The sequence below is a fragment of the Myxocyprinus asiaticus genome, chromosome 19 (assembly GCF_019703515.2).
Source record: "Myxocyprinus asiaticus isolate MX2 ecotype Aquarium Trade chromosome 19, UBuf_Myxa_2, whole genome shotgun sequence".
Taxonomy (NCBI): domain Eukaryota; kingdom Metazoa; phylum Chordata; class Actinopteri; order Cypriniformes; family Catostomidae; genus Myxocyprinus; species Myxocyprinus asiaticus.
Window position 1 is genome coordinate 19,755,165 of NC_059362.1, and position 21,223 is coordinate 19,776,387.

General features: G+C 38.7%; 2 protein-coding genes across 2 annotated transcripts in view; both read left to right on the forward strand.

The window, feature by feature from the left end:
- Positions 1-7,605, forward strand: part of LOC127409805 (PIN2/TERF1-interacting telomerase inhibitor 1-like) — a 37,870-nt gene extending 30,265 nt beyond the window's left edge. Inside the window, exon 7 of the mRNA XM_051644637.1 lies at positions 6,772-7,605. Coding sequence (XP_051500597.1) covers positions 6,772-7,440 — 669 coding nt within the window. The 3' untranslated portion in view covers positions 7,441-7,605. The remainder of the gene's footprint in view (positions 1-6,771) is intronic.
- An 8,061-nt stretch (positions 7,606-15,666) lies between these two features.
- LOC127409804 (transcription factor Sox-7-like) lies at positions 15,667-20,461 on the forward strand. The gene is made up of 2 exons (XM_051644636.1): positions 15,667-16,111; positions 17,278-20,461. Exons 1-2 carry the CDS (start codon positions 15,895-15,897, stop codon positions 18,237-18,239), a joined length of 1,179 nt encoding a protein of 392 aa, XP_051500596.1. The 5' UTR covers positions 15,667-15,894; the 3' UTR covers positions 18,240-20,461.
- Positions 20,462-21,223: the final 762 nt, after the last annotated feature.

The window sequence follows — 21,223 nt, forward strand, 5'->3', positions numbered from 1 at the left end:
AGTTAAGTATAATTTTAATTACAGATCTACTTCTCAGTCAAAACACAGCAGCATCAAATCTGAATAAATGCAGCATATCGAACAATAATTCAGTGAAGAGTTGGAAACAACTGAGAAATGTACTTTTTACTAATTGTTTTCCTTGTATCTAGATTAGCCGTGCATGTACAGAATATGTGGTAATTATACATAGTTGTTAAAAAAGGTCTTCGTTCAGAGAATGCTACATCCAAAATGGGCAATTAGGCAAAGAAATGTGTGATGCAGTGGTTTCCTTTTAGATCAAAGCACGTTATTTTTTCGGGCAACATGAAGTAGTGTATTTCCAAAAAATTACTGTGATTAAACCCTTTGGCCTTTTGGTTTCATGAAAAAATTATTGGAATGAAATTAACCGTTTACCAGCATTTAACAATTACGTTTTCACTCCGGAACAATTGAAAATCACTTTGTTCCCGTTTTTGGTTACGTTCTTCAAAACATTTAATTCGTTTTCCTTTTTGTTCCTTGAACCGTTTTTAGCCCCTGGTTTAGAGTTCACCAATTTTGAACTTTTATCTGTTGTGTAGTGCAAAATTTCTTCACATTAGCTTGCGTTTCCAATCTTTTCAAAGCTTTCGGATGTGTTTGACTTTGTAATTGAGCGTGAAGCGTTGTCTGACAGGGGCTTTAGATGGACATTTTTGAAGCGTCTAACTTTGGTTGCATCACCATTGGTTGGTCGTAGCCATAAATGGTGTGTTTTTAGGACCCTGTGTCAAGTTAAATGTAGTTGTAAACTTTGAAAGCACGTCTTGATATCCCTTAATTACGAAATTTACGTACGGGTCAGAGGGGCATGATTCATTTTTTCATATTCCTAATCATACTAAATTAATGCATTAAATAGCACTAATTCAAACAAACATTTTTGTCAGTAATTTTAGCTGATGAGATTAAAGCCAGAGACATTACCCTCACAGACCCGAGTGCTTGGCAACACGTTGCCAGCACGTGGTGTGGCTGAACATGCTAATGTGCATTCTTACACTACTGTGGTGGTAACAAACCTCAGTACTCAAGGGGGCAATAGAATTATCTTCAAAAGTTTGTGCTATAAAACATGTTATTATTGAGGTAGGTTGCTACAAATATACAGTATTGACTAACTATTGTTCAGCATTTTTTTTTTTTTAAACTCTTGTTCCTCTAATAACGCCCCCAATCGAGCTTGCATATCTAAAAAGCGTCTGCATCATTGTACTTGCGTAGAGCACATTTTGGACTCAACACTGTACATGTTTACACCCTCATTAAGACATCCAAGCACAGTCATGAAACCTGGACTTGCGTTATCTGTGTGTCAGCTTTCCTGCTTGTGTGTGCCTTGTTTGTTTGTGAGTGCATGTATGTGGTTGCATGTGTGTGGTATAACCCGATCCGCACTCAGCATTGTTGAGGGAATGCTACCAGCAGCACTTCTCTCAGCACATTAGAGAGATAAGCCTAATGGAGGTCCCCAGGCGGCGAGACATTGCACCACACACACACACACACACTATCACCATCTCTCTGATGAAGAGGATTTCCCCACTCACTCCATCTCTCTTCCTCTTCTTTCTCTCCCAAGAGTAATTTCACAGTTCACTCTAAAATGCCCCCCAGTTGTTTCTCTAAGTCCCTGTTACATACTGTTAGCCGCATCTCTTCTGAAGACCTCTCTCGGTTCTACCAAACTGGAGGGAACGCCATTGTGCTGGACTCTGGAAGTAAAGATTTTTTATTTTTTTTTGGAGGGGAAAAGTGAGACTTCTGTTTTAATGAGCCTACATCTGCAGTTCTCCAGTTCCGTGGTCTTCTTTCAGGGCAACTTTAAACTTTTGCGAGACCTGTAGAAGCAACATCTAGCCACGATGCTAGCCCGATGCTGAACCCCTGTTCCCCCCCTAGCCAAACTTGAATGTTTGACCAAACTGTTATATCTTTCACGTGTTTTAATTCTGCTTAACAGAAAAGTATGTGAATATATTACTGTATGCAATGAATAAATCTGTAAATTAACTAATATGAAACTTTAAATGTACTAGTTGCTTCGAGCAGTAGCATATCCTGGCATTGCCGATATAGACGGTCACACAGACCGGCAGCGTTCTCTTGGGCAGTTTGCTCCCTCTGCTGACATGAGACACGTGCAGCATATTCGGGACAGTTTAGTTCTCCGTTCTGCTAGCCCCTCTTATTAATGAATTGTGACTTTGTGAACTTTTTCGAGCGGCTCCATGTGCTTTATTTCACCGCCCGGTCTCACTTCAGCTGCTATCTGTTTGCATCACAGAAATAAGAAAAGCAGTCTGCCCACAGTCTTTACCTGTTGAAAGCCAAACATTGTGAAAAGGATAATAATAGCCTATACAGTACATGTCAAGTTAATCAAATCACAAAATAAAATGTATCCAGTGCCTAATATACACTCACCGACCACTTTATTAGGAAAACCTGTACACCTACTTATTTGCTATTATCTAATCAGCCAATCATGTGGCAGCAGTGCATAAAATCAAGCAGATACAGGTCAGGAGCTTCAGTTTATGTTAACATCAACCATCAGAATGGGGAAAAATGTGATCTCAGTGATTTGGACTGTGGCATGATTGTTGGTGCCAGATGGGCTGGTTTGAGTATTTCTGTAACTGCTGATCTCCTGGGATTTTCACATACAGCAGTCTCTAGAGTTTACTCAGAATTGTGCCAAAAACAAAAAACATCCAGTGAGCGGCAGATCTGATGATGGAAAAGCCTTGTTAATGAGAGGGGTCAACGGAGAATGGCCAGACTGGTTCGACCTGACAAAGGCTACGGTAACTCAGATAACCCCTCCGTACCATTGTAGTGAACAGAATAGCATCTCAGAATGCACATGTCGAACATTGAGGCGAATGGGCTACAACAGCAGAAGACCACGTTGGGTTCCACTTCTGTCTGCAGATAGATAGCTGAGGCTGCAGTGGGTCTACCATCTGTGTACCTCAGCAGAAGTCGAGATTCATCAGACCAGGCTATATTTTTCCAGTCTTTTACTGTCCAGTTTTCAGAATCAATAATCAGCTTTATTGCCAGGTATGCTTACAGGTACAAGGAATTTGACTTGGTGACAGGAGCTTCCAGTACACAACAATACAATACAGCAACAAGACAGAGATGATAATAATAATAATAAAAAAATTTAAAAAAATAGTATAAGAATAAAAACTGGATAGAAAAAGTATATATAGAATACACAATAAGAATATATATATATATATATATATATACACTACTGTTCAAAAGTTTGGGATCACTCGCCTGAAATGTTTCTCATGATCTTAAAAACCGTTTGATCTGAAGGTGTTGCTTAAATGTTTGAAATTAGTTTTGTAGACAAAAATATAATTTTGCCAACATATTAATTTAATTACAAAATAAAATTTTATTAAATTTGTTTTTGTTTTTTTTTTTTTTTTTTTTTTTTAAATGGATGACTTGGACCGAATAATTAAGAAAAGCAGCTACTAAGTGCCCAACATATAGATAGGAACTCCTTCAATACTGTTTAAAAAGCATCCCAGGGTGATACCTCAAGAAGTTGGTTGAGAAAATGTCAAGAGTACATGTCTGCAAATTCTAGGCAAAGGGTGACTACTTTGAAGATGCTAAAATATAACACAGTTTTGATTTATTTTGGATTTTGTTTGGTCACAACATAATTCCCATATTTCCACTTCTATTATTCCATAGTTGTGATGACTTCTATTATTCTAAAATGTGAAAAAAATAATAAAGAATAAATGACCCTAAACTTTTGAGCGGTAGTGTATATACGTTGTGCAAATACAAATCTGTTATATACAGTGCAAGGTAATGTAATGGCAGAAGAGGTTGGATGTGTTGGATAAATATTAAAAGACTAAACTGTGAATTGCACATAATTATTGCTCAATGGGGCAGTTTTAACCGTTCATGAGATGGATAGCTTGAGGGAAAAAACTGTTCCTGTGCCTGACGGTTCTGGTTCTCAGAGCTCTGAAGCGTTGGCCAGAAGGCAACAGTTCAAAAAGGTAGTGGGCAGGGTGAGTGGGGTCCGGCATGATTTTCTTTTTTTTTTCTTTTTTTTTTTTTTTTTTTCTTCAGCCTTTTTCCTCACTCTGGAACTGTACAGTTCTTGAAGGGAGGGCAGGGGGCAACCAATAATCCTCTCAGCAGTCCGAACTGTCCTTTGTAGTCTTCTGATATTCGATTTCATAGCTGCACCAAACCAGACAGCTATTGAAGTCCAGAGGACAGATTCAATGACTGCTGAGTAAAACTGTATCAGCAGCGCCTGGGGCAGGTTGAACTTCCTCAACTGGCGAAGGAAGTACAACCTCTGCTGGGCCTTTTTCACAATGGAGTCAATGTGGGTCTCCCACTTCAGGTCCTGTGAGATGGTAGTGCCCAGGAACCTGTATGACTCCACTGCTGCCACAGTTTTGGTGAGCCTGTGCCCACTGCAGCCTCAGCTTTCTGTTCTTGGTTGACAGAAGTTTAACCCGACATGGTCTTCTGCTGTTGTAGCCCATCCGCCTCAAGGTTTGACGTGTTTTGCATTCTGAGATGCTATTCTGCTCACTACAATTGTACAGAGTGGTTATCTGAGTTACCGTAGCTTATCGGTCATCTCGAAACCAGTCTGGGCAATGGCCGTTTTAGTCCAGTTCAGTACAGGTTTACTTAAAGTGGTCGATGAGTGTACATCCACCTATGTACATTTGAGATTTTACTTGGTTTATTGGAGAATGCTTCATCATGATTTGAACTTGAGACTTTTCTCACCCATTGGCGACATTCACACAGAGTACCAACATGCAGTCATGTAATAACAGTAGTAGTGTTTCGTATTATACTGTATACATTTGCGGTATAAGGACGGCTGATCCTCAATGTATAAAAATTAATGTAACAACTAAAGCGATAAAATTAACAGTTGTTATAGTCAATTTAACTAATGTGCATAACTCGGATACATATAATGTGAATATTTATTTTTCTTTAATACGCGGTAGCTTAATCACTGCGTTAAAAGCCAGTGGAGGCTGAGAGCATCAAGACTCTGCTCAGTTAACTGAGCAATCAAAATGTAATAATTTGCATTCTGCAATCTATATTAAAGAATGATTTAAACCTCTGAAGCATTTACAGGTAGTGATAATGTATTTTGCTGTTATTTCATGGTTGTACAAAGCCCTTGCAACCTGTGTATATTTTTTAGAAAATGAGCCCAAACACAGTGAGCTTCCCCCCCCCACCCCCCCCCCCGCCGCTTGGTCCCTCAATACATCTTTTGAAAAATGCCGTTTTCACAGCGTCTCTGGCGTAATGTAGAGCACCGGCATAGTTTAGCGCAGGCTTCAGAGTGGGTATTCTTCACTGCAAATCATTATGCATTGAGGAGGCCATTAGCAAAATGAAGACGAATGGGAGAGAGAGTCTCCGTGATAAAGTATTGGAGGACGACAGTTTTATCTAAAGCGTTCCTCTGTGGTCTTTCAACATCGTCACTATGTCTTGCTATACAATGGCCTGTTATGATTAAGCTGTATCTTGTGCTAGAAAGTTCTTTCTCTCCCTTAATGCTTATAATAACTGTCTTAGTTCTGCCAGCACAAGCACTGATAGTCACTCATCAGGCAAGTTTTTCAGGAATCGGATGTTTAATCCAGCCATTTACACAGTAACTCACTGAGACAGCCCATTTTTAATCGGTCTCTTTCCTCTTGGTTCACTACTAATACGAGTAATTAACACAACTAATAATTTACAACATGGTGTAGAAATATGACGAAATCAACAGAAATCTGTCAGACCACAGAAGATTAGAGGAATAAAAATTTTTCACTTTAGACTATATTTTTTTAAAATGGAAAGTTTGTAATATTTTGTTTTCAAAGTGTCTCCAGGATTTTTAAAATTTAAGCAAAGAGTGTTACTTAAATATCAATTATCAGATCGACTTCAAACACTATGTTCCGTGATGTCATTAGATACTTGGGACAAGTCTCAGCATGACAGGACATTGATTGACAGCTACTGTTGTTGCATTTAATTACACATGTAGTTAGGGAGGAGTTGTGTGTGGGTGTGTGAACGATGGTGAATTGGATGTAAAAGGGATTTGGGATTGAGGGTTGTCCTGTTTGTTCCTAACTGACAGGTCTTCTTTCTCAGTATTTGATGTATATTTGTCTGCGAATTCTACTTCAGTGTTTGTGACTATGGCTTATCTTTCTATTCTAAATTCTGATTGACTAAGTTATGTTCAAAGTGTAATATGCCGATAAGCGCACACCTGGGGCAGCACATTCTATATTAATGTGTAAAGTTGCTATGTTCCTTGTCAACGGTATACTGCCTACATTTAGACTTATGAGCTATTTCACTTGGTGGAAAAAATTGCTTATTTCCAATTATTGGTATTAATATACTGTATGTAACTATTGAACATCATTGTGTTTTATCATAATGCTGTTGCAGCAATTTTAGACTGCAATAAGCCAATTAAGGCCATATGTTACAGTGGTTTTACCACAGAAAGAGGGTTTTAGGCACTCAACGTCTATTACCCATGGTAAAACCACTGTGATATACGGCCTCTCATCCCGTATTGCTTTTTTTGGTCTAATAATGCATTAGTTGACCGTAATTAAGTAGTGTAAATCATTTTCTGAATTGCTTATGTTATAACACTTCTCGTATTTTCCCATTTCTTGTTTTATTTAGGAAAGCAGTGGACCTGACTCTCAAGAAGAGAGAGAGGGGGACAATGACACAGAAAATAACCCCAACCCAGAGGAGCAACTAAATACAGTGACCAGCACACTGACCATGCAAGAGTACTTCTCCCAACGGATGGCCCAGCTCAAGAAGGCTCAGGTGGGCAGTGACTCGGCCGCATCTTCACCTGGTGTCAGCAGCAAGGCTTCAGCTGCCTCCTTGGAGGGCTCCCCAAACACCAGAGATATCGAACAGTCTAAAAAGAAGAGAAATAAGAAAATGAACAGAGATGGCACTGATGAAATGGTAGATGTTGTTGCACTGACCTCAGTAATGAAAAACAGCTTTGAAGAGCCAAGTCGCTCAGAGAAAAAGAAGAAAAAGAACAAGAGAAAGCGAGAGGAGAGGGGTGAGGATGGAGTTGAAGTGTGCAGCGCCCCTACTGTATCGGAAGAGGCTCTAAGCTCAGAGAGGAGGAAGAAGATAAAAACATCTCCAGAGATTCATGCAGAGACAGTTGAAGAACATAAAACGGTAGAAATAGAAAATGTAGACCTTGAAGTTTCTGATAAAAAGAAAAAAAAGAACAAAAAAAGAGAGCAGGAGGAGGAGAGAGTGACTGAGGAAATCATGCCCAAAAAGGACAAGAAAAAGAAGAGAAAAAAGGATGAATGATATTTTGTAGGTCTGATTACTCTTGAAAGGTCAGCTTTTTAATACCGTGATCATTTTAATATTGAGAACCAAAATGAAGCCCATGAATTTATTAAATTCATTATTGGTTTGTATCTCTATATTTAAATTGAATGACAAACATCATTAAAAATGATCTCAACTGTATATGCAGTTATGTCTTTTATTTATGAGAGTGAGATGTGTTTTTTCTTATGGTGTGTGTGTGTATAGTGAGAGGGGGACAATGACGCTTTCTGCCTGTCAATCATTTTGCTCGTTTTCGTAGTATTGTAGTTGCAGGGAATTATTGAGGCATAATACATATTTATGCCATGTTGTTCACAACAGTTGTCAGTTGAGGGCACTATTTTTTTAATAATCAATCTTTGAAATGTCACCTGTAGAAATTTGTATATAGGCATATACATTTTATATATTCGTAACACTTTTATATTGACCCCCTCGAACGCATGAAAAAACAGTTTTGTGAATATTGCAGTGAAATTGAGTGAAGGTGTCTGCCCTTTTCCCCTCTTTTTTTTTCTTCTTTTAAACATTTGCATCAAATTATGATTGAAGAGCAGGATACCAGTGATTGAACCATAGCTGTACTACAGGAAACCCCAGTCTTGCAATCAAGCAATACAGTTTAATCAGTTTTAAAAGGTCACTGTTAAATAGAGGGACACCTGCTGTTTGCCCATAACCCAAAATTAGCTTTGTCTACCTTGGAGTTACTTGAATGGCCCAACATGCTGGTAGTGTTTACAGTCAGTATTTATACAAATAGACAGTTTTGGGACATGGAACATGGGACTTGTGTTTAATCTCACCTATTATACACACATCCTTAATGATGATGCTAAACAAACAAGCTTTCTTTATTTTTTAAGGATGATTGATGAAACACCATTCAGTGTAACCATGCTTTTCTTTGTTACACTAGTGTGTAGCTTTGAGGTGTTTTCGTAGTGATTATGTTGTCCATTGGGCCCAGCTTAACCAATGTATGTTTAGTATATATGGCTGAAGTCTTGAGTTGGTGGAGTATAACTGGCAACAAATACAGAGCTTTTGTTTGAAATCCTAATGACCTTGTCACATGGTCAATATTGATCCTCTGGAAATCTGTAATACCAGAGGATGTCCTGCTTTACACGATTAATCATATCCAGGAGAACTAATGTTCTCTTGCAATGTTTGTTCACCTTCGTGGGCATCTGCTTAGAATTCATTAAAGACATGGCTTGAAAACAAAAACTCAAGAATATGACATTTTTAAAAGAACAGCAGAAACCCTAACAAGATAATCTTGTTTGGAGTGTGAGTGGGTGTATGGAGCAAAAAGAGGGAAAAGGAAACGGACAGCTTATGTTACAATAATCGTAGATTCTGCTACATGCCAACGGCTTAGTCAGTGTACATGTCATGATTGCCACTAAAAATGGTTTTTGCTTCTGAGAGTAAATCTGAAAGCATCATCAAACCGGTTTGAGATGTTGAAATAATAGTGCTGCATCCCACCTATTCCCATGGTTTATGTCCACAATCTTTTGATGTGATTGTCAGATGGGAAGATATTAATGTTTTTCTCCATATTGTGTACTGAAATCACCTAAAAAGATTCAGAGATGATTTCAATTGTGTCTTAAAAATAACATTTTAAAGAGCACATTATTCGATCAAATCCTCAAATATGTAGGCTATACCTTTAGTTGCTCTAAAACATGTAATTGCCCTATGTATTGCATTATCGATATAATTGTTTGAGTCTTATGCTCATGATAGCCACTGGACAGATACACTCCCCAACAATAATCAAATGAAACAGGAAATCTTGCCTCAGAATGTGAAACCAGAATAATATGTTTATATTGTGATCAAGAGTTTCTGTCTTTTATGCTGCATCCATGCAAATGAGGAAACAATTTGTCAACACCAGTTCGTCACACCCAGACTGCTGCAGGTAGGGCAAGGAAATGAGAAAGTGTATAGTGTCATGTTGTTCTGTATTATGTTTTTAGCAATCTGGGGCATAAAGCTCCTCTTCCTGTTCCTGCATGGAACCAATCCCACATTTTAATGGTGTCCATCCTTTGGTTATTCTGGTTGCCCTTCATTGCTCTGGAACCTCTCGATCTTACAGCAAAGTGGAATTTCAAGGGTTAGTCACAAAATGATTCTTCTAACAAGGGACTAAAAACGGTTCAAGGAACAAAACTTTTTTTTTGCAGAACGTAATCAAAAACAGGAACAAAGTCCCATTCAAATGTTCGGGAGTGAAAACGTTATTTTTAAATGCTGGTAACTGGTTAATAACCGGTTAATTTCGTTCCAATCAGTTTTTCTAAGGGTTTATCACAGTAAAGTTTCAGAATTACACCACCCTAAAAAATGAGGATGCTCTCTTTTTAGTAGAGCATAAGCATGTGCTTTGATCCTGCACTGAAAACCCTAATAAATTGACTATACTGAAATTATTGAGAAAACTCGTTCCTTCAATTGATTTGAGTAATGGCATCCCAAAAACTTAGTTAGGTTCAATTGGTGATCATATAGAATGAACTATACACTGATGAGCCAAAACATTGACCACCTGCCTAATATGCTGTTGTTCCTCCGCGTGATGCCAAAACAGCGCCAACCTGCAGAGGCATGAACTCTACAAGACACCTGAAGGTGTCCTGTGGTATCTGGCACCAAGACATTAGCAGCAGATCCTTCAAGTCCTGTAAGTTGCGAGGAGGATCCGCCATGGATCAGACTTGTTGGTCCAGAACATCCCACAAATGCTCAATTGGATTGAGATCTGGGGAATTTGGAGGCCAGGGCAACACCTTGAACTATTCATTATGTTCCTTAAACCATTTCCGAACAATGTATGCAGTTTGGCAGGGCGCATTATCCTGTTGAAAGAGGCCACTGCCATCAGGGGATACCATTGCCATGAAAGGGTGTACCTGGTCTGCAACGATGTTTAGGTAGGTGCACGAGTCAAATTGACATCCACATGAATGGCCGGACCCAGCATTTCACAGCAGAACATTGCCCAGAGCATCATACTCCCTCCACCGGCTTGTCGTCATCCCACAGTGCATCCTGGGGCCATCACTTCCCCAGGTAAATGGCACACACGTACACGGGCGTCCCATGATGTAAAAGAAAACGGGACTCATTGGACCAGGCGACCTTCTTCCACTGCTCCAAGGTCCAGTTCCGACACTCGCGTGCCCATTGTAGGCACTTTCGACGGTGTACAGGGGTCATTATGGGCACGCTGACCGGTCTGCGGCTACGCAGCCCCATACGCATCAGGGTGCGATTCACTGTGTGTTGTGACACATTCTTCCTGTAACCATCATTAAAATTTTCTATGACTTGTGTCACAGTAGACCTTCTGTCGGTTTGGACCAGACAGGATAGCCATCAATGAGCCTTGGGCACCCAACACCCTGCCGCTGGTTTGTTCCTCCTCGGACAACTGTCGGTAGGTACTCACCACTGCTGACCGGGAGCACACCCCAAGCCTTAACATTTCAGAGATGCTCTGACCCAGTTGTCTGGCCATAACAATTTGGCCCTTGTCAAAGTCACTCAGGTCTTTACTTCTACCCATTTCTCCTGCATTCAAAACATTGACTATGAGAACTGACTGTTCGCTTACCATCTAATCTACCCAGACCTTGACACGTGGCCATGTTAGGAGATAATCAGTGTTATTCACTTCACCTGTGAGTGATCATAATGATTTGGCTCATCGTTGTATAAGTTAAGGTAACTCGATGCAAGTAAACTTAACTCATATTCGCTATTTAAATGTTGTTGTTTCAACTTATTAATTTTAATTGACTGGACTCAAATTTAGGTAATGCAATAACACAGCTTTAATAAAGAAAATTATAACTTATTCTAGGTCAATCATAACAGTGCGCCTGAACGACTATACATAGAGGCTCTGAACTATGAGAATCAGTAGTAGAATGAATGGTTTTGATGAGTAAATGATGCAGATCCTGTATAGGGAAAATTCTTGTCTCACTCTCGAACGGAAGTTAAATAACAGTTACCCCCATAACAGCCAAATGAATAATGAGTCGCTGTGCTGAAGAGCGTACACGTCATCAGATCTGTTGAACCTGCTCAAAGGACACGCGTAAACACTGAACAGCCTCATCAAAACAGGTTTAAAACTCTTGCCCAACTAAAAAAATTTGTACATTTCAACATCAATGCTATGGACACATAATTTTAGGAACATGTTTTCAAATAGCATAAGTTACATAATTGTAAACTACTTCTTACACATGGTCCACAGGAAAATAGTAATTTATTAGTGTTTTTAAGACTTTTTTGTAAATGAATAGGCTGCATCTAGAATACAGAAATTCCATCAATCCAATTAATTGATTTTGGAATCATTGTCTTAAGAATTGTAGGTCTTATTTAAAACACTAGGGGTTGTTCACACAAACTTGTTTTTGCATCCATTTGCGTTGTTGTTCAATGTAAACATGCACTAGATGGATGTTTTTGACCGTTGCGCCGCATCTCACTGTTTTTTCAGCATCTAGATCAGAATGTCGTGCTTTTTAGAAGTTGTGTCAAGTAAAAAGAAACTTGAACTTTAAAAAAAACAATTGTGAATGTTCAATAAAAAAAATAAGAGGCACCTGCGTTCTGTTATATTTTCATTGCTGCATCCAACTTTCTTTTTTACTGCAAAAACATGTTCAGTCTGAATGCCCCTTAAAGGAATATTCCAGGTTCAATACAAGTTAAGCTCAATTCACAGCATTTATGACTATGTTGATTACCAAAAAAAAAAAAAAAAAATCATTTTGACTTGCCTCTCCTTTTCATTAAAAAAAGCAAAAATCTGGGTTCAGTGAGGCACTGACAATGGAAGTGAATGGTGCCAATTCTTCGTTGCCATGACGACGTAACACTGTAACCCCTAAAATCCTAAAAAACAACAATTTAAACAACTTTACAGCTCAAATAATACACAAGTTTTAACACAAGATTTAATGTGCTTTTACAAAATTATAAGCTTCACATTTCTGTCTTTTAACCCCTCCAAAATATTTTTGTATTAATATTCTGGTATTTTCCATTGTGCCTCACTGTAACCTCGATTTTTTTTTCCTTTTTTTTTTTTTTTGCACACATAAATATAATACACAGGAATGCCTATTTGTTACGTTTTTCCTTTTTTCCTTTTCCTGAAAAATACATATAACATAGATAACATATCGTAACTTACAGCAGACTATCCCAATTCAAACGAGCCCAAACAAAACATAATATGATAAGTAGATCTTGAAATAGTCCTCAAAGTGTGTACATGGAAAGACGATGCCCAAAATGGTACTGTGTGTGTGTGTGTGTGTGTGTGTGTGTGTGTGTGTGTGTCCGAGGACTTTGTGTTTTCAAAAACACATCCACATACACTGATCAGCCACAACATTAAAACCACCTGCCTAATATTGTGTAGGTCCCCCACGTGCCACCAAAACAGCGCCAACCCAAATCTCAGAATAGCATTCTGTGATGATATTCTTCTCACCACAATTGTACAGAGCGGTTATCTCAGTTACGATAGACTTTGTCAGTTCGAACCAATCTGGCCATTCTCTGTTGACCTCTCTCATCAACAAGGTATTTCTGTCCACAGAACTGCTGCTCACTGGATGTTTTTTGTTTTTGGCACCATTCAGAGTAAATTGTAGAGACTGTTGTGCATGAAAATCCCAGGAGATCAGTAGTTACAGAAATACTCAAACCAGCCCGTCTGGCTCCAACAATCATCCATGCGATTATGTAATCAGCCAATCGTGTGGCAGTAGTGCAGTGCATAAAATCATGCAGATATGGGTCAGGAGCTTCAGTTAATGTTCACATCAACCATCAGAATGGGGAAAAAATGTGATCTCAGTGATTTGGACCGTGGCATGATTATTGTTGCCAGATGGGCTGGTTTGAGTATTTCTGTAACTGCTGATCTCCTGGGATTTTCAAAAACAACAGTCTCTAGAATTTACTCCGAATGGTGCCAAAAACAAAAAACATCCAGTGAGCGGCAGTTCTGTGAATGGAAATGCCTTGTTCATGTGAGAGGTCAACAGAGAATCAACAGACTGATTTGAACCACTCGGTACAATTGTGGTGAGAGGAATATAATCTCAGAATGCTATTCTGAGATGCGTGTTGGAGCTGTTTTGGCGGCACGAGGGGGACCTACAACCCCAATTCCAAAAAAGTTGGGACAATATGAAAAATGCTAATAAAAACATAGTAGTGATTTGTAAATTACTACACCTAAACATTATATGATGTTTTACCTTATGAATTTCATTTTTTTGTTTTGTTTTTTTTTTTGGTTTTTTTATGTACAGTAATTTCAAATCAGATGACTGCAACATGCTCCAAAAAAGTTGAGACAGGCAATTTAAGACTAATTACAATTTGACAAGTTAAAATAACAAGGCGATGTGAAACAGGAGATGTTAAACAGGTGAGGCAATCATGTCATAGTACTGTATACTGTATATGGAGCCTTCAAAAACAGCCTAGTCCTTCAAGAGCAAGGATTGTTCAAGACTTGTCAATTTGTCAACAGATCTTCAGCAAATAATCCAGCACTTTGAGAACAATGTTCCCCAAAGACAAATTGGAAGGATTTTGGGCATTTCACCCTCTACAGTGCACAACATAGTTAAAAGATTCAAGGAATCTGGTCAAATCTCGGTGCGTAAAGGGCAAGACGAAAACCACTTCTGAATGCACATGATCTCTGATCCCTCAGACGTCACTGTTTAAAAAACATCATTCATCTGTAATGGATATCATGAACATGGTCTTGGAATTACTTTAGTAAATCTTTGTTAGTCAACACCACTCGCCGCTGCATCCACAGATGCAAGTTAAGACTTTATTATGTAAAGCAGAAGCCCTACATCAACACTGTCCAGAAGCGCTGCCAACTTCTCTGGGCTCGTTCTCATCTTAGATAGAAAGTAGAACAGTGGAACTGTGCTTTTTGGTCTGATGAATCCACATTTTAAATAGTTTTTGAAAAACGCCTGCAGTCCTGACCTGTCTCCAATTGAGAATGTGTGGTGCATTATGAAGCGCACAATACGGCAACGAAGACCCCATACAATTGTGCAGCTGAAGACCTGCATAATGGATGATTGGGGGAAAATTCCACTGTCTAAACTTAACAAACTTGTGTCTTCAGTGCCCAAATGCTTAATAAGTGTTATTAGAAGAAACGGTGATGTTTCACAGTGGTAAACACTGTCCCAATTTTTTGGAGTGTGTTGCAATCATCTGATTTTAAATTACTGTACATTAAAAAAACAAACCAAAAAAACTATAAAATTCACAAGGTAAAACATCATATTATGTTTAGTTGTAGTGCTTTCAATATAGCAGTGGGTGAATATAATTTACAAAACACTCCTTTTTGTTTTTATTAGCATTTTTCATACTGTCTCAACTTTTTCGGAATTGGGGTTGTATACAATAGTAGGCAGGTGGTATTAATGTTGTGTCTGATCAGTAGATATGCTCAGCTAAAGGACTGGGATACTCCTGAACACTTAATATTTCAGTATTTTGTAGTCTAATCCATTCATTTAGAATGGCTGGTTAATTTTGACTGGGAACATAATAGTTGTGACAAAGTGAAATAAAACCAATAAAATGTTAAGAAAATGGTAACATTTTGTGTGTGTGTGTGTTTTCAGATACCATATGTGAACATGAATTTCAGTGAACATACATGAAGTCAATTAATTTTATTCCAACTGGATTAAGTAAAAACAAATTGTAAAATAATAATAATAATAATAAAGATGACCAGAATCAGAAGGACCAGAAGGATATATATATATATATATATATATATATATATATAGTCAACATTATGCTACAAATGCTGTTGATTGAGCTCAATTTGAATATTCCTTTAATCCACAACATTCAAAATGCTGCATATCTTTCGGTACCATCAAAATAATGTCATGAAAACGACCCAACCAGCAGCTAATGACGTGATTTTGTAGTAAAGCGTGTTGAAATATTTTTGTCACCATTTTTTCTGTCGTGGATCTCAGGTTGCAGTCAAGGAGGAGCTGAGAATCCTCCCGTGGGCCTGTGCTGGAAGCTGCTCCTCACATATAAAGCGCTTCCCCATGCCGGAGGAAACAGTGAATCGCAGCTTCAGAGGGGGGAGTCAAGCACAACACACTGAACTCACTCAAACCGAACACACTTCTGCGCAGAGTGCTCTTCTCAACCACCAGCTGCTCATTCAAAGTCATCTCTTATTGCTTAAAAAAAATAATAATACTTTTTCTTAGTTTAAAAAAACAAAAGAAAAACTACAGGTCACATTCACACCTGACAGACAAAGTTTGAGAAGAAAAGAAGCTGAAGTTTTGAGAGCGCATGGCTGCTCTGATCAGCGCGTATTCCTCCTGGCCGGAGAGTTTTGAGTGCTCTGCGGGAAACGGGGATGTACCTGACAGAGCTCCTGCGGACAAGGTGTCGGAGCCGCGCATCAGGAGACCCATGAACGCCTTCATGGTGTGGGCCAAAGATGAGCGCAAGAGACTCGCAGTTCAGAACCCAGATCTTCACAATGCTGAGCTAAGCAAGATGCTGGGTAAGGCATTTGAGATAATAATAATAATAATAATTTGTATTATCATTTTGTAGTAGGATTGTTATTAATTTCACTGACTAAAGTTTTGTGCTACCTCATCTGCGGTTACTGTTACAAAGCGCCTGTGTTTGATATGCTGTCTTGTATTTTCTGGATTAAGAATTACAGAAATTGAGGTCTAATTGCTTCTCAATTATTTGTAATATAAAATAACAAATATTTTGGAAGCTGTGAGGTTTCAAAAGTATACTGAGAGAACTTTGATGTACGAACTTTTTTATTTTAATTCAATTAAAAAGTCCTGAATTAAATTTATGTTTTGACACATTACATTTACATTGTATTTAATCGTGGGCTATGAAAATCACTTATCATTACATACGTGTGAAATTATTGTGTGAGATTATGACATTTCGCTGTGCTCTTGAATGAGAATTAATGAATTCGCTTTTGTTGCAAAGAAAGTGAAAATAAAAAGCTTAATCGTTTAATAATAAATTAATAAGAACATCTGAAATTATTATTTGTCTTGGCATATGTGTAAAACAATTTCCCGTTTATTAGCTAGCCTATATTTCCATCGAGGCTTCAAAATTAAGTTTGTAGCCTAAATTTTAACAGTTGAGCACTGATATGGAATTCATTTACATTTTTCTCATTCCGCTGCTTTAAGACAAATTCATTGCATGTATTTTTAAATGCTAAAATATTATTTTAGTCAATATTAAAATTGCTAACATAAAAAAATTAACAAGAAGTTACAAATAATTAAATCTTTTCATCTGTAAGAGATAAAAGTTTGGTGGAAATCTATGGTGCAAAAAGATGAGCAGATATAATAGTAGATTATTTAGATAACATTAAAAAAAAAGAAGGAAGAAATGCTTATGAAAACATTATTTAAACCTACAGGACAGCAGTATCTGTATCCGTTTCAATCAGCCAAAATGAACATGCCTTTTCTGATAATAAACCATGAAATGATCCTTTGCTAGTGGTAATGTGATTGTTAAACAAATTGTTTGTAATTGTTTAAAACGGAATCTCCAATAAACTCCAACAACAATCTTCATTTTTCTCTTTTCGGAAACTCTAAATGGAACATTTAAAAAGATATAGTATAAAGTTTAAAGTCTAATGTGTCCATTCTTTTTTCCCTCTAACAGGAAAATCATGGAAAGCTTTAACTCCACCGCAGAAGAGGCCATTTGTGGAGGAAGCAGAGCGGCTGAGGGTGCAGCACATGCAGGACTACCCCAACTATAAATACCGTCCACGCAGGAAGAAGCAGCTTAAGCGCATCTGTAAACGTGTGGACCCCGGCTTCCTCCTGACCACACTAGGTCCAGACCAGAATTCCCTGCCTGATCTGCGTGGCTGCTGTCACCCCTTTGATAAAGACGATGAGAGTGGCATGAGTGGCAGTGCTGGTTTTGGTTCTCCCACCGCAGCTCTACCGGGTGTGAGGGTCTTTAGAGATCCCGCAGGTTCAAATAGCAGCTTCGATACGTACCCATACGGCTTGCCCACACCACCTGAGATGTCACCTCTGGATGTCGTGGATCACGAACACCAGTCCTACTACTCCTCCTCCAGCTCAGTCTCCACCAGCTCCTGCTCATCTTCCACCTCTTGCCCGGATGACCGGCGTCCCACCCCAGTCCACATGAGCAGTCCACCCCCTTACCATCCTGACTATTCCCAACAAGCATCTCTGCACTGTGGGAGCACACATATGGGCCACATCCCGATGCCTCACCAGGGAAGTGAGGGGACCCTCATCCCTGCTCATTCACTGTCTTATTACAGCCCTTCATTCCCCCAGGTTCAGATTCATCATGGGCACCAGGGGCACCTGGGACAGCTTTCACCACCTCCAGAACAGGGGCATCTGGAAAGTCTGGATCAGCTGAGCCAGGCTGAATTGCTGGGTGAGGTAGACCGAGATGAGTTTGACCAGTACCTAAATTCCAATAGTTATCACCCAGAGCAGGTTGGGATGACAGTCACAGGACACATCCAAGTAACGCCGGCTTCCGTTTGCTCCAGCAGAGCAACAGAAACCAGTCTCATCTCCGTATTGGCCGATGCTACGGCAGCCTACTACAACAACTACAGCATTTCATAAATGGCAAAAGAAACAAAGACAATTAACACAGACAGAGACTGTGGGCTTTACATGGGTCAGCAGTGTGACTGGCAGGTAAACAGAAGGGGGCTGTGGAGGAAGCGGAAAAAGAGAAGCTACAGGAAGTCAATGGACACCTCAGGGATGCACAGATAAAAAAAAACTAAAGTTCATTCCCATCTTTGTTTCCAAAAGAAGAACGGAAGTAAAAATAAATAAATAAATAAATTGGACAAACATAGAACTGCTCATATCTTGCCACAAAAGCATGTACATATGCTATAAAGCTTATTTATATATCTAATTGCTTTGCATTAGAGCTTATTGTGTTGCTTTTATTCAGTCCAGATATATTCATTAGCTTTTGTTTTTTTAAACCTCAATTGTTTTACCTCAATTATTATTTAAGTGAGGCTGGTCTCTTCCGCGTATCTTTTATAGTACATAGTTTTGAAGGATATTCTTCAGTTGCCCTTTCTTTTCCCTTTACATTCATTTGAAATATATGTACTCATAAACAGTTAAAATAATAATATTAATATGAAATACTACTGTATGCCTGTTTAGGTTTTTCATTTTAATTTAATTCAAATAAAATATTGAGTTTATACATTTAGCATTCTTAACTTTGATGTCCTCACCCATGTCAATAACAGGCAGATGAAAATACAGCAGCTTTGAAACAATACTGATATTTGTTGAACACCGTTCTGTTTGGCCAATCTTGTTGATGGACTTAGACTTGTCACGATGAATTGCATTGTGTATGCCCATATAAGTATAGCATCTGGACATTAGTATGTTGATCTGGACATAACAAAGAAAAAAAAATTAGTTTTAAGAAATGGAATGTTCTGGGGTCCCATCTGAACTAGATGTCGCTAAATAAAAACACAATATAAAGACTCAAGCTTTTGTACTTACTGATAGACCACACTTTGACTTTAGCAGTTTTTGCACTTTTTTCAGTACAATTTTGCTATTATTATTATTATTATTATTATTATTATTGTTATTATTATTATTATTATTATTGGTAGTAGTAGTAGTAGTAATGATAGTCTCTATAAACTGCTTTATGGGAAATATTTTATATACAGCTAAACTATTTATGTTTTATAATTTTAGAAGATTTTTGCACATATTTATTTCTGTTAGTATTGATTTATTGTAGTAAAATTTTACGTTCCCGCAAGGACCTGCAGCCAGTTTAGAAAATCTTTAATGATGATACCATTCAATACTTAAGGGTTTTGCTGCAACCAGGAACTGACATCTGCAATTTTGTTGTATGTGACAGGGGTTGTTGTCAAAACTACTGCACTGGCAACTGGCGGTCACCACCCTGTGTTCCCAGTTTGCAATCACCAACACCCATTATGCACTCAGTTTCACTCCTCTGCGGATCAGAGGATTAGTGTAAAACAGGCTCTGCTGTTTTTCTCCCCGCCTCCATCTCCACTAGCCTTTTGTTTCCCCCTGTCTTATTCTGGGTTCGTGTCTTAAGCAGAATGTTGGAACTGTCCTCCTACCCTGCCTTCGCCCCCCTCGACTGCCTGTCCTATCTTGCTGATGCAGACTTTCATAATCTCTGCGAAATAAATAAATAAATAAATACACCTTGTCCCTGTCAACTGTTTTACACATTCACCATTTTTTATTTTTCTCCCTCCATCTCTCTGACTCTCGGTTCAAATTCCTCCTCTTTTTTGATAAAAGGAATCTGAAGTGGGGGAAAGAGGGAGGTGGTGGAGGGTGTTTGACAAATCCTGGAGTCTGGCTTGGTCTTCCTGCATTTTTTGGGAACGGTTGAGTCGTGTTTCTTGTAAAAAGGATGTGGCGGAGAGGCAGTGTTTCCTGCCTGATAAGAGTAAAGCCTCTCTCTGTCAGGATGTTTGGGCCCGGCTGGTCCCTACATTAAAAGAGCCCGTGGCGAGGGAAAGGGAACCTGCAGTTAGTTTTAGCAGGGAGGAAACATGGCTCTCATTGATTAATATCTCACACCGTGGTTTTTTAGGCCTTCAAATTGACCCTCATCTGGTCTGGCCACACATTGAGCTCAGCACAGATTTCTTAATCTGTCTCTGTCAGTGGCAACCAAGACAAGTCATAGTAGCTCATGGTTATGATGTGATTAGTAAATCATGTCGTATTCATTTTTTATGAAACATTTCAGTCAATGTCTGATTCAGTGTACTCACCTTTGGTCCATATAGAGTCAATAAAATGTGAACATTCATCATGTGCTAGTGACTCCAGTTTCTTTTCACAAGTGAGGTTGTTCTTACCTGCCTGTGGCTGAATGCTTAAGGTGGGACGTTGTGTTTGGCAGAAGGGGGGTGACTTGTGGTTTATGACCCAGACAATTCTAGGGTCAGGGTTAGTGGGTGCAATACAACCTATTCCTCTGCCCTGGAGGAAGGGCATTGTGTCACAGTAAAAAACAAAGAGATCAACATAAGTGAGTGATCTAGATTACCCTCAAAATATACAGGTAGCTCTTGGTTCCATATGTTTGAAATAAGTTTTCTTAACTTAAAATTACTATTTAATCTCAACACAAACAATTTGTGTAGAAATAAACTAGTTGAATTGGGAAAACCCAACAAAATTAGATGTGTCAATGTAACTCAAATGAATCTCTTTTATTTCTATTTATGTACTAACCAGTGAATGTTAGCGTGCTGTTTGGAAGTACTACAGAGTGTAGTGTAGTAAATTTGCTATAGTCAGCACAGCATTTGCTCAACAAAGCAAGCAATTAATTTCAAGCACTGGATAGTTTAAGCTCTACTCGTCACCATAATGGTAAGCCCCAAAACTCCAACATAACAGAAACGCTTCTAAATCTCATTAACCACTAACAAGTCCCCCTTTGTATTCGTCTCGCACGAAAGAACATAATAATAAAATAACACTTAATTTTAACAAACTCTCCCTATCGAGTCCCATGCAAATCATGCTGGGAAATGGAAATCACCTGC